Source organism: Schistocerca gregaria, chromosome 7 (assembly GCF_023897955.1).
Source record: "Schistocerca gregaria isolate iqSchGreg1 chromosome 7, iqSchGreg1.2, whole genome shotgun sequence".
In the NCBI taxonomy this organism is placed as follows: domain Eukaryota; kingdom Metazoa; phylum Arthropoda; class Insecta; order Orthoptera; family Acrididae; genus Schistocerca; species Schistocerca gregaria.
Genome location: NC_064926.1, coordinates 284,014,616 through 284,029,112, shown reverse-complemented (window position 1 = coordinate 284,029,112; position 14,497 = coordinate 284,014,616). Strand labels below are relative to the sequence as shown.

The 14,497-nt window shown below is 36.2% G+C and overlaps 2 protein-coding genes across 4 annotated transcripts in view; one reads left to right on the top strand and one right to left on the bottom strand.

The window, feature by feature from the left end:
- LOC126282115 (D-threo-3-hydroxyaspartate dehydratase-like) overlaps positions 1–10,884 on the top strand; it is a 127,233-nt gene extending 116,349 nt beyond the window's left edge. For both annotated transcript variants that reach the window (XM_049981582.1, XM_049981581.1), the window contains exon 7: positions 9,575–10,884. In XM_049981582.1, the coding sequence (XP_049837539.1) occupies positions 9,575–9,664 (90 nt within the window). In that variant the 3' untranslated portion in view covers positions 9,665–10,884. The remainder of the gene's footprint in view (positions 1–9,574) is intronic.
- Positions 10,885–12,467: 1,583 nt separating this feature from the next.
- The window catches only part of LOC126282114 (ribosomal RNA-processing protein 8-like), an 82,716-nt gene continuing 80,686 nt past the window's right edge, over positions 12,468–14,497 (bottom strand). For both annotated transcript variants that reach the window (XM_049981579.1, XM_049981580.1), the window contains exon 5: positions 12,468–13,183. In XM_049981579.1, coding sequence (XP_049837536.1) covers positions 12,973–13,183 — 211 coding nt within the window. In that variant the 3' untranslated portion in view covers positions 12,468–12,972. The remainder of the gene's footprint in view (positions 13,184–14,497) is intronic.

The window sequence follows — 14,497 nt, the reverse complement described above, 5'->3', positions numbered from 1 at the left end:
TTCTTCCTGCCGTATAAAATCTCCCATATCATCTTCATCTACACCATATTCTCTTCCAGTAATGTTGTCTTAAAGTTCAGTTCCTTCGTAGAGCCCCTCTCTTCCACTCTACAAGGACAGAGTATGTTGCTTTGAAGATAACAGTGAAAACCCGTGTTCTGATTAAGGTAACATATTTTTCTGTCAGCACAGCCATAAAATTGCTTTATGAGGCCACTTGTATTGCTAACACAACTGTCAATCAATAAAACTTTGTGACTAACACTAGTAATGTTGATATTGTGACCATAACATTGTACAAAAAACGGGGCATACAAGCTATGCATATAAATAATTTGGCCCCAATATGCATTTATGTGGCTTGTATGCCATGCCTGTTGTTAGGTGCTGTGGCAGTTTCAATAATGTTTAAAGTGGTCATCAGAAGAACTACAAAATTATTTTTGAATGCAATTCATTTTATAATAAAGAGTGTGGGTGAAGTCTGCACTGTAGTGAGAGTGGAATGGTAGAGAGACAGCTTGAAGGTGGTTTATGGAAACCTCTGCCAGGCGCTTGATTGTGAATAGCAGAGTAATCATAAAGATATAGATGTAGCATGAATTTAAAACTTGATGAAACCACTCCTGATGGGCGAAATGCTCAAAAATGGTTTGGTTAGTACAAATAATATTATTTCATGCAGTTGTTAGTCGATGCTGTTTTTTCTATCACCATTGTTCTCACTGAATACATTTGGGACTTTGGGTAGCAGTTCCATAACAACATTCCAGTTATTATGAAATACACCCACAATGACAAATTTTAATGCAAAATCTGTTGAATTCTTTTAAAATTATCCAAACATTGATGACTAATTGGTTTTGACTTTTGCTTTTGGTCAGCATTCAACAAATGTGACAGTCAGCTTGTGCACTGTATAATTTACCATATTATTTCTTCTTGTGGATTTATTTATTTAATACAGGGTATACATAAAGTCTGGGAACATTTTAATTATTTATTGCACAAGAACCAAACTTTGTACAGATATCGCACATATGTTATTTTGAAGAGAAACCCTGAAAGGTGGTTTTTTTTTTTTTTTTTTTTTTTCCCCCCCATGTATACCGCCACAGCATAGTTTGGTAATTTGCTGATAGTCAGTGATAGTCGCTAACATGGCGAGTTCAGGAGCGGAGCGAGCTTTCTGTGTGCTGGCGTTCATGAAATGGCCTCCCTGATCACCAGATCTCACTCCATGTGACTTTTTTCTGTGGGGACACATTAAAGATCTGGCGTACGTACCGCCTCTACCATGTGATGTAGCAGAGCTCCGGGAGAGAATACGGGAAGAAACTGCCACAGTTGATGATGCCATGCTGGAATGGGTATGGAAAGAATTCGATTACCGTATTGACATCTGCCAGGTCAGAGTTTCTCTTCAAAATGCAATATTATGACATATGTGCAACGTTTAGTTCTTGTGGAACAAATAATTGTAAATGTTCCCGGACTTTATGTGCACCCTGTATATGCTATTCATCCCTGATTGTCCAATGACACATAGTGGATCCATCCTTGGCACTTTAAGTGTGGCAGAAATATTGGCTTTGGTCTCCACATCAATTAATCCTCCATGTTTCTTAACTGTTAGAAGTGGAGTAGCTTATAAGGTTTCACAAAATTTTGACAAATTTCCATTGTTAATAAAACATAGAAAAAGATAATTCTATGAAGCCATGTACTCCCATTAATCCATTTAAATGGAACACACACAACTATTTTACTAAGCTGTACAGACGAAACTAGTATACAAACCAACTCAACCTAGTACTGTACAGTTTGTAACAAAATAAGAAAAACAAAATTTGAATTATATCAATCCATCTTTGAGAAAAAGATTGAGAACTTTTCACCTTGCCCTGATGTGTGCTGAATGGTCACTCTTTGGTCATATTTCTTGTGCTGTTACTCCTACTCAGTAGTAAAATCTTGATAAAGCTTTAACTAACATATTCAGGCAGTTGTAACTGAGATAGAATCTACATAGTATAACATTGTTTTAATTGTCAGCAGTGTCTGAAACATCTGTAGTATTTTGACACCAGAGAATAATGCGGAAAGATAGAAAATACATGCTGCACTGGAATAAGAAATGTGGTCACCAAAAAGTCATGCTTTATGTAGATTTATTTTATATCAAAAGATATTAACAAGCATTTTGATATTTTTGAGCTTTATTATTGTGGGTTCATGCACAGTGCTGGTGAATTGTATTAATAGGTGGTGTAAGTTTCACAATTTACCCTCCACATTGTGTATTTCTGTCAACTCCATTTTTTTTGGAGTGTATTTTTTTGACAATTTAGTGTTGTTTTTTTACTAAATGTGTTGTTTTGCCATATTTACTGTTTTTGGCCATATTTGGTGTTATTATTTTACCAGATTCATTGGTATTTATTTGCCAACTGTGGTGTTCTTTGCCAAATTCAGTGTGATTTCTAGCAAGCTTTGGTGTTTTTTGTCAACTTTGGTGTTATTTTTGATAAATTCAGTGTTATGTTTTTGCTGAATTTCGTTTATTTTTTTCAAATTCAGAGGTTTTGGCCATATTAGGTGTTTTATGTCAATTTTTTGTGTAATTTCATGTATTTACCAAACAGAATGTGACATTTTGCTAAAACTGGTGATGTTTTCTTTTTACCAAATTCAGTACTATTTTCATCATCACATCAAAGTTCGTAACACATACAATGAACTGTTATTTTGAGATTATACATGAACGTCAACCTTGAGAAGAATAGATGACAAAATGCAATGTTAACATTCAATAAGTATCAATTACAAATACTAGTAAACTGCTATCATGAGAATTATAACTTTTTTAATACAGCAAAATTGCAAATTCCATGCTATTTCACTAAAACCTTTTTTTCACATTATCATTTTCGTAAAATTTTCCTGTCCCTAGTCATAGGATTCTGGGCTGTTGAAAATGGAACTGTCTGTGTACGCAAAACTAGTGTACAGATCAACTTGACACCTGACCTATTACTGTGCAGTGTGAGATGGATCTGCATTCACCAAAAGCAGCAAAATCTGTTGGGTCTGAAACTGTTGTCACTGGAAAGATATGACAACTGCCTGTGATCCCTGTCAGTCAGAATATTCTCTTGACCACTGTATTTATATTACATTACATCACTATAAGTGACACACAATTCAGGAAACTTCATTCACAGTTGTGGTCATGGGCAGACCCAGGCACGATACCCCCTGTCTGTCATGTATTTCTGTTGAACCAACACACACACACACACACACACACACACACACACACACACACACACACACACACACTACTTCCCTTGATGACTTGTGCCAGTGGTGGGGGTCACACGATTGCTTGGTACCACACCACTTCTAGAACATCTTCCTCCTCCCCTCCCCCACATTTTTTTTTCTTTCTTAATTCCTCTCCTGTGCCAACATCTTCATCTCAAAGTAGCATTTGCAACCCACATCCTCAATTATTTGGAGGCTAATCTCTATCTACCTCTACAGTTCCCTGTAGTACCATGGAAGTCATCCCCTCATGTCTTTTTTGATGGCCTATCATCCTGTCCCTTCTCCTTATCAGTGTTTTCCACATATTCCTTTCCTTTCCAATTCTGTACAGAACCTCCTCATTCCTTACCATATCAGTCTATCTCTGTAGCACCACATTTCAAATAGTTTGATTCTCTTCTGTTCCCATTTCCCACAGTCCATGTCTCACTACCATACAGAACGCGTTCCATAAGTAATGTGACCAATATTTTTCTGGTGCAATGGTAAACCACAGCGTGTTGTAACCAGCTGGGCTAAGTGGATGGGGTGTGTTAGCTTAAAAATGCTCTTTGTCTCATTCAGTTGCATGCTGCCGGAGAGTCAGGACATGCATTTCATTCAACCCAGTTTTGAGTTTATGTAACACGGCACAATGGCTCATACTGTAGTGCAATGGTACGCTATCAAATTTTGCATTAAACTTGGGAAGTCCGCCACCAAAACGTTTCCATTACTTCAGCATGCCTTTGGGAATGATTGCTTGTCCAAATCATGTTTTCCGATGGCACAAGTCGTTCATGGAGGACCAAGAGGAGATCACCAACGAACCTCGCAGTGGACGGCCATCAACTGCACGAGTTGTCAAAAATATGACGATTGTGCACAATTCTTTGAACTCTGACAGACAGCTGAGCGTTCAACTGATAGCACAAACTCTAAACATGTCTAAAACAATCGTTTTCCGCATTGTGACCGAAAATTTTAAAATGAGAAAGGTGTGTGCCAAACTCCAAAAGGGTTGCAGGACGAACACAAGCACATCTGAGTGCTTCAGTGGTGAGAAATGTTGGAAATGTGTGAAAATGATCCTCATTTTTTACACTCAGTGGATTTTTGAGTACGACCCTGAGACAAAAAGGCAGAGACAGAGTGGCACACCCCATTGTCGCCCCATCCCAAGAAGGCAGAGCAAGTCCAGGATCAAAACCATGCTCATTGTCTTCTTTGATGTCAGAGGTATTGTCCACCAAGAATTTGAACCTACCGAGACTGCAGTAAACTCAGCTTTCTACTTTGTAGTGCTCAAAAGACTGAAAAGGAGTGTCTCGCACTGCTGAAGCGACATCAAGGACACTTGGGAAGTTCACCACGACAACGTGCCGAGTCACAGCACCTTCATTGTCAATGACTTCCTGGCTGGTACCAAGACCCCATTGGTTCCCCAGCCTCCCTACAGTCCTGACCTGGCTCCCAATGACTTTTTTTTTTTGTTTCCTCGGTTAAAAGGAGTCATGAAAGGAAAACATTGGGACACGATTGAAAGCATCAAGGTGCTTGTTACAACAGCTCTAAAGGACATTCTGGAAAAGGCATTCCAGGATGCCTTCCAGGCATGGAAACACCGCCTCAGAAGTGTATTGACGCAAGAGGGTGCTATTTTGAAAATGTTTGATTATTTGTAGGAATATATTCAGTAAATGATTTTTTATGAATTTGGTCGTATTACTTATGGAACGCACCTTGTACAATGCTGTACTCTAGACATATGTTCGTACATATTTCTTCCTCAAATTGAGGCCTATGTTTGATACTAGTACACTTTTCTTGGCCAGGAATGCCCTTTTTGCCATTGCTAGTCTGCTTTTGATGTCCTCCTTGCTCCGTGCGTCACTGGTTATTTTACTCCCAGTTAGCGGAATTCCTTAACCTCACGTACTTCGTAACCATCAATTCTGATGTTAAGTTTCTTGCTATTCTCAGTTCTGTCACATCTCATTACTTTCGTCTTTCTTTGATTTAATCTCAGTTCATATTCTGTACTCATTAGATTGTTCATTCTGTTCAGCAGATACTTCTTCATTTTCACTCAGGATAGCAATGTTATCGGTGAATCACATCATTAATATCATTTCACTTTTAATTTTAATTCCACTCCAGAACCTTCTTTTCATTTCTGTCACTGCTTCTTTGATGTTCAGATTGAACAGTGTGGGCGAAAGACTACATCCCTGTCTTACACCCTTTTTAATCTGAGCACGTCTTTTTTGGTCGTCCACTCTTATTCCCTCTTGATTCTTGTACATATTGTATATTACCCGTCTCTCCCTGTAGCTTTACTCCATTTCTCTCAGAATTTTGAACATATTGCACAATTTTACACTGTCGAAGGCTTTTTCCAGGTTGACAAATCCTATGAATGTGTCTTGATATTTCTTTAGTCTTGCTTCCATTATCAACCACAACGTCAGAATTGCCTCTCTCGTTCCTTTCCCTTTTCTAAACCCAAACTGATCATCATCTAGCACATCCTCAATTTTCTTTTCCATTCTTCTGTATATTATTCTTGTCAGCAACTTGGATGCATGAGCTGTTAAACTGATTGTGCAATAATTCTCGCACTTGTCAGCTCTTTCAGTCTTTGGAATTGTGTGGATAATATTTTTTGGAGAGTCAGATGGAATGTCGCCAGACATTCTATACACCAACATGAATAACATCTACAGCATTGCAAAGTGATTGCTGTGCTCTTTTAAAGGAGTGACTAACGTTTTGTTGGCTGACTGTATAATTAGCCATAATAAATTGTATTTGATCATTTCATTATTACAATTGCCGTTGCCTTGCATGGATACTGTTAGGTCAGGATTAGAAGAAAGACAGAACTTACCTTTTTTCTCTGCTGCAGTTCTATGTAGGTGGCATATTTTGAAGAAAGAAGTTAAAAATGTAACTATGAGGATCTTTAAAAAGTCTTTTATACTCTTTGCAGTTGTCCCAATCATGTACTTTTCCCAAATCAGATTCTGAGTAAATCATAAAAAAAGAATTGCACATACTTTCAGTATATATTAAAAAGTAATTATAGTCATTTCTATCAGTCAAGTTGGTACTTTGAAATTATTTTAATTGCTTGGATTTTTTTTCCTGCAGTGAAGTATAACAACAGTTTTGTGGTAAATGTATCTGTTACTGAAATTCATGCTGTTCCATTTTGAATGAATATTTCATCACTTGATAATTGAATGTATTTTTTTACAGTGAACTTCATTAGACAACACAAAGAAATGGGTTAAATTTTGATAACTGCTCTTTTTCATAGCAAATCTGGCACCTTAAAGTGAAAATATCAGTTGGTTATATCTTATCACAATCTGTCCATCAGTTTAAGAGATGGAAATAAGTTGAGCACACTTTAAATAAATACTCATAACAATTAAGAAAGAATGGAAACAAATTTACTTCATAAAAAAACTCCCTTACCTAGCACACTAACTCCCAAATAAAACATTCATACAGTATGAGTTGACAGCTATATTAACATTAAGATATGGATTTTATCTTTCTTTCATTTTTTTTTAATTTGTAAAACTTGTAATGTCTTTACTATAATGATTCATTTAATTTGTTGCATGCAGTATTTATCCTTAATATTGATGATTTAAATAATACTTTTCAGTAATTTTTACTAAACCTGCTTACACAATTAAACCATTTGCCAAATCTGTATAGAAGAGGGGGGAGATTCCACAAAGATAGTTCTACAGAGGTGTGGGAAGCAGCTTGAAATTTCTGCCAGGGACAACAGGCTCACCACAGTATGGCTCTGGATGGGCCTTTGTTAAAACATTCCTCAATTTAATTTCATTCCATTCCTCAAAAATGTGAAGTAGGCATATTTTTTCATTCTCTCTTGAGCCACAATCTGTCACATAAGTAACCTGTTGTGAGCTAACAATTTGATTTCTACATGAGTACATAGAAAGGTTTTGTCATTATTTCTATCAGTTCAGGTAATTGTAATGGGAAGTTTGTGTCACTGTGTGTCAGTGAACACTACAAATTATTACAAAGAGTGTCTTTAATTTCTGAGGTCACTGTGCTAACCATTCTGTTCTCAATATTTTCTGCAATCTCTTTATTCAGTAAATCCCATTTTTCATTTTCACCAGTGCTATTTCATTGTAGACAGTAATTACATCATTTCAACTGCCCTTACCCATGTGTTAAATTACGAGGAAAACTTTAGTTCCTGCCAATTTTATCAAGAGTAAACCATAGCATACTTCAGTCCTTAACATTACAGTTTCAGAACTTATAAAAGATTTTCCTGTATATACCTAAAATGTGATGACAAACAGATAGAGGAGATTATCAGTGTTAAGTTTCTAGTATTACAGCTTGATAACACATACAGTTGCGTGAGCATACCACAAAAATGTTTCAGTGCCTGTTTAAGGACCTATTTGTTCCTTGGGAGAGCCAGTCCTGACAAAACTGTACCATCTGGCGACCAAGATGTATGAGACAGGCGAAATACCCTCAGACTTGAAGAAGAATATAGTAAGTCCATTCCCAAAGAAAGCAAGTGTCGACAGATGTGAATATTCGAACAAACAGTTTAATAAGCAATGGCTGCTAAATACTAACACGAATTCCTTACAGATGAATGGAAAAGCTGGTAGAAGCCAACCTCGGGGAAGATCTGTTTGGATTCCATAGAAATGTTGGTACACGTGAGGCAATACTGACCCATATTTAGAAGGATGTAGGTTGCAGTAGGTACTGGGAGATGAAGAAGCTTGCACAGGATAGAGTAGCATGTAGAGCTCCATCAAATCAGTCTCAGGCCTGAAGATAACAACAACAACAACAACAACAATAGATGTTGTCAGGCATACATGATATAAAAATGAAAAAGGTAGCATACTTCCCTTAATATCATTTCATAATGTCACATGGGACTATTTTTTGGGCTAACTCATCTAGATAAGCTACTGTTTTCAGACTCCAAAAGCTTATAATTGAATTATTTGTGGTGTGAACTCAAGATTGTCCTGCAGATGTCTTTTAAAGGAACTATAAATAACTATTGCTGCTTCCCAGTATATTTATTCCTTAATGAAATTTGTCAGAAATAGTGCATACCCTTTTCAGGCAACAGCTCAGTTTATAAAATCAGTATTAGAATAAGAATGATCTTCACAAAGATTTACAGTTCGTTACTTTGATCCGTAAAGGTGTCCATTTTTTAAGGGGAGATTTCTACTCTATTGACAAATTTCTTAATAGAACCAGTATGTATATAATATTACATTAATAATATCAAATAATGTTTGTTTGTGTATTATGTACAAACTGACTCCTGTAATCTTCAGTGCAGTTATGTGATCAGTGTAAATTAGTGCTGTGAACTGATTTCCTCTTTGATCATGTGTGACTACAGCAGCCTAAGAATTATCATATGCACCTCAGTGTTCTGCACATTATATATTTTATGACAAGTTTGTTGTTATCTCCGATATGAAAATATGTTTTAGGATGTTTTGATGTATTTAACATCCACGAGGACCATTTCCCAAAGTACATTACTATTTTTTTTTCTTTGGAACTATATATTTTGTATTCTTGTTTTCTGACACAATTGCCTCCATAGTCGAATTCTTAGTGTCGCTGCCTTTTGGTGTAGAGGGACGCAAGTTCAGTTCTCAGTGCCTCCTCAGATTTTTCTGGGGTAGTGAGGTCTGGAATAGTGTCCATTGAGCCTTGTCAAGCCAAATAAGTAGCAACTTGTATAAAGAAGCAGTGGCACCAACACATTTCATCTACAGGCTATGGCTGGAGGGACTGGCAAGATAATGATAACGTCCTACTATCAAAGATCACTTTTTGTACTACCTTGTAAGCGTCATTCAGCTAGTTGGAACAGTCCTCTAAGGCCTATCTTTGAGGAGTGTGTGGTGATTTCTGACATGTGGACATCTTTGAGGATCTCCTCACTATGGATTTATAGAATGAAAAGTACATCTAACCTAGTTTCTAATACAGCATAATTTAAGTTTGCTACTCACAGATTAGCATCAACACTCTATGAAGCTTGCATATTAGTCAGTCAGGAGTAAGAAACTTCATTTTTTCTGTAGTTTGATTTGATGGTGTCATTTATAAACAAAGATGAACACACATTTCAAAATAAGCATTACAATTTTTGCTTTTTTGTGTGGATGCATATGTGAGACTGAAACAACCTTTCTCTCTTTTTTAGGCATGTGCGACAGCATCTCAACATCCTGTTTATTACATTCACAAAGATGGTCTTGTTGAAGAGGAGTGGAAACCTATTAGAGGATGGTAGCCCCGAGTATGACTTTTAGTACTGTTAGTTAAAGAGATTCTGTAAAGTATTTTTGGCCTGTTGTTAATTATACCCAATCAAGCAATGCTCAGAATGAAATATTTGTTATCTAATTAGAGCGCAACTCTGATCATATGAACAAGTGCAAAATTGAATAGATTCAAGGATCCCCACAAAAGTCTCCCAGTTCTTCTGCTACATGATTCGTATGCTATCCGAAAGATGGGAGAATGTAGTGGCCAGCGATTGGCAATACTATGAATCATAATTTTTATTGTAAGTTTTTCACAATAAAGCCCTGAGCTTTGAGAAAAAACAGCAGAAGCAAAGTTGTAGACCTATTATTAAACAACAACGCACAGGTTTTATGTTAAAACTGACTGTGAAGAAGAAAATACTCTACTGTAAAAGACTGTGGTTTTGTTTTCTTTGTTGCAGCCAGTTTTAACTATGTCTGTCTATCTCTTCCTTCCTCCTATCTCATTATTTCCCTTCGCTATATGTCCATCTACTACTCCCTTCTCTCTCCACTTTATCACACTTATCCCACTTACTGGTGGTTCTTACCACCACAGTACTTCTTTCCAGCTCCTAACTAATTTGCATATCAAATTTTAATGAAATAATTCCAGGGGCTTAGGATGAGCTTTTTACGCACAACTTTGCTCACATATGCACGTGTAAAATATATTTCACTTGTATCTGTACACTTATTTCAAATGTACCTCTGACGAACCTTGCCCTACAATTTCATTTTCTTGCGGCTCAATGTTTATGATGGTGTATCTCCTGAATTAAGGGTCATGCAATGATATATTTGTGTACATACATTCTGCAACATAATTAAAATGTAATGTATGAAAGATTAGTTTTTCACACAGTTCGGTATTTGATATCATATCTCCTGAACTGTGTTGTACAATGATATATTTTTGATGGCATATTCAGTGGCATATGTGGATATTGGCTACATAAATTGTTGTGAATAGAGTTAGCAGCAACAAAGTAATAAATTTAAATGTCTTGTATGATGAGCAGTTTTTCATGCATCTCATTGTTGATGTCATAATATCTCCTGAACTGTGAGTCGTACAATGATATAATTTTGGTGGTACATCCCATGGTATATATGAATACTGTCTGCAAAATGTGTTGTGAATACAGGTTGTAGTAAATAAGTAATAAAATAAAAGTCGTGCTTCATGTGGCAGTTTATGGAAGTAATAATCTTTTTTCTTTTCTCTGTTAGTGAGAAAACATTTCATAAAGGCTTGAAACTATGTGTAACTTTTGTTGAAAGTCACTAAGAGCTCTCATTGTTGAATACTGAATGACTGAAGTATGGGTATTTGCATGTCTTGGGCTGAACTGCTTTTTCACCCCCACAGTGATTCTTTCCAGACAGTAAAAGCTGCTAGTGGCACCAATTCTAGAGATCTGCAGCAGAATTTGGAATTCTTGTGAAGTAGGCATGACAGCAGTGATCAAATAAATTCAAACACACTTCTACGAAATAATAGCATATCCTGTAGAAAAGTATAACAGAATACTAAGGGAACTTAAAGCTGAATTTTTGAAAGAAAGATAATTTTGTTCACTTGGCCTATGCTGGGTAAATTTAGAGAATGGATAACTTGGACATCACGAGAGAGATTACTGAGGTATTTCTTTTGCTCCACATGTGAAACGAACAGTACAGGAAGTATCTGAAATTGTTGAAAGCCCCCTCCTACATGCAATTTACAGTGGGTTGAGAAATATGTATCTGAATGAATATGCATCTGTAAAAAGGGGAAAGAGATGGACAATGGCAACAAAAGGTAGGGACTATCACAGATGCTGCAGGAATACTGTTCCAGAAAGATCTCATACCTACCAAAAGTGGTAGCAGTGAGTTGTGAAAGTCAAGATACAGGCTGGAACTTGGGTATTCGTCAGGATGAATAGTGGGGGAGGATGTGCTCTGAAAGAACAAGTGTTGTTGAAGGTCCACAATACTATGAATTGAAGTACAGTGAGAGGGAAGGAGTCCACTTGTTTCAATCTCTGTGTGTCTCCTTGTATCATGGTCACTTCTATTTGATTCAATATTCCTGTCCCATTTCCTTGTTGTCCATCTTTCTCGTAAACCCCACTACTCCTGTCTTTGTTCTTCATGACACCTGCTCTACTTAATACAATTCTTCATACTAGTGTGTGTGTGTGTGTGTGTGTGTGTGTGTGTGTGTGTGTGTGTGTGTGTGACATTTTGAATAATGTGAGTTTATAAGTTGAGTTACTGTGTTACAGTGTTCTTTTTTATATTCAAATATACCCTTCAATGCACCCGCTGTATGGTGAGTAATTATTGTTTGATGTAAATTTATTTATTTTGATAATAATAACTGTATGTTTCCTAAGTTTTTGTTATTAACAAAGGATTATAATAACAGAACATGGAAAATTATGGTTGGGCATGAAATATTTTATTATTAACATAACATTGTGGTATTCTGGAGAATCGCAGAGGAGCTAAGTCTACATCAGTGTTTTGAATCAGTCCATGAGACGTGCCAAAATGATTCAAGAGGAAGAAATAGAGGATGAATGTCCAGATTGAAATTGTTGTTCAATGCAGTTTTAATTCAAAAATAAATGTCCATGCTATTAATTGTCTAGCCACATCTGATTCATGTCGTCATCTTATGCGTTATCTGCCCAATGTTCTTCTGTCATATAATTACAGTTTTAAGTGTTTGCCACTTTAGTGATAATTTTATGAGTCAGGTGACTGAGAAATGCCCTCTGTATGAGATGACAAAAATGAAAAAACAGTGGCTCCTGGTTTTATTGGCACAAAGACAGAAAAGAGTTACAGTTTGGCAAAATAAAAAGTTCTTCAGCTCTCTAGCTATCAGCTCATTCCTCTATAATGGGTTAGTCTTTTGTACTTAAGACATAAGTATTAGATTATTTTTTTCAGAGTTTCTGAAATGGTCTGCTTTACTTAATATGTGCCCTTCAACCTGCCTGAGTTCCTTTTTAATTATGGTGGCAACCTCTGCTCACTACAGAATTGAAAACTGTCATTTTTCAGTTACTATAATATTACATAAAGATATGTATTTCAGAAAAACAGTTTCTTGCAAATGTGTTCTTCATATGTTTAACATAATGCTCAATATGAAGATCAAAAATCTAAAGTTACGCACGTAATGAACATAATTCTATTTTAAACAATAAAGCAGTATAAATTTATTATATGAAAAAGCTCAACTACTTAAAGTCAATCTTATAAATGTCTTTCAAGCAGCACACACAATACTGAATCATCTCTTCTTGTATAAACACGGTTTTAGAAAGATGCTGGGCAGTTTATTGGACTTCTTCACTGAACTCACTTTTTTAAAGTACAAGAAGTAAAATATTTTATGCGAGAAATCTTTCAATGTATTTGAAAAACCAAATTTCTTTATGTCCTTAATAAATGTATCAATATTTTCAAATCTACTTTCAACTTCTGCAATCATCATCATGCCTCTGGAAACAGAAAATAACACAAAATGAGACAGTGCAAAGGGGAACAAGCAGGTTAATGTCTTATTCAGTACAAGCAAGCACAATATTTAAAAACATCTAATGCTCACAGAGCAGACGTGACCACTATCTTTTTTGTTGCAAATATAAATACCATTAGAGCTCAAAGTCTTAAAAAAATAAGAACATTTGTATCAGTAAGTAAATATGAGACAAGGACATGAATGGTCAAGATTTAATATCTTTTGTTTAACACTGAAATAATTTTTATTAAATAATATTTTCAGGTTTTATTAATGTAGTCCCACTTTAGGCTAGATTATACAATGAGCTGTCATATGCTAACAACCAAGATAACCTTCTCGCAAACATTTTATTCTGTGATGACTGAATAAATAAGCCAACAGTTGTCTGCTCTATGACGCAGTAGCTGTATATAATTACTTGAGCATTCATTCACACAGTCTACACACCCTGACAGTATTAGGGAAAGGATAGATTGCTACTCACCACAGACAGGCACAACAAAAAGACTGCTAAACAAGTAAGCTTCAGCCAAAATGTGTGAAGGTGTGTGTGGGTGTAAGCTGTAAAATGCTCACAGAAGTCCAGTAACTGAATTGTAGCTACTGCTAACTGTGACTGCAACAAAAGTTTTTACAACGTGTCAATGCAATAAAATCTTCACCAGTTTCTTGCCACATGCATTGTGAATGTGACATTTCACAAAGGTTACTCCCTCTGTCCATCTTCTGGCAAAGATTTTATTGTATTAACAATGTTGTTGAGCTTAATGCTGTCCCTCTTTCAACACACTCATAAAGCTATAATCCAACAAGATAATGGTCATCCTCATGTTGTACAGAATGTAAAGGACTACTACTATGCATTACAAATCATGTTTTCCTTCACCATGTGTGTGTGTGTGTGTGTGTGTGTGGGGGGGGGGGGGGGGTCTAACTGACATGTCTAGATCAAGGGCTTATTGGTGACCTAGTTACCATTACACAGTGACACGTTCAAACTGTTTCAAGTAATGTCATGGCAGATGATGGCAAACAATACAACATTTAACAGATACTGTACTTGGGTATACAATATTATTTTATTGCTTTTTGCATTCTGTAGTTTCCTTAGTAGTTTTTTGGCATACAATTCAGTTGACAGAATTTGCTCCTAATAGATGTCAACATTTCGTAACACTAGAACACACAGCTACTGTGAACATGTTAAAATTTGAAACTATGATTCCACTGACATGATAAACTACTTGAAATTCAAAGTTTATGGACACACCTGACTGGCCAGTTTCACCCT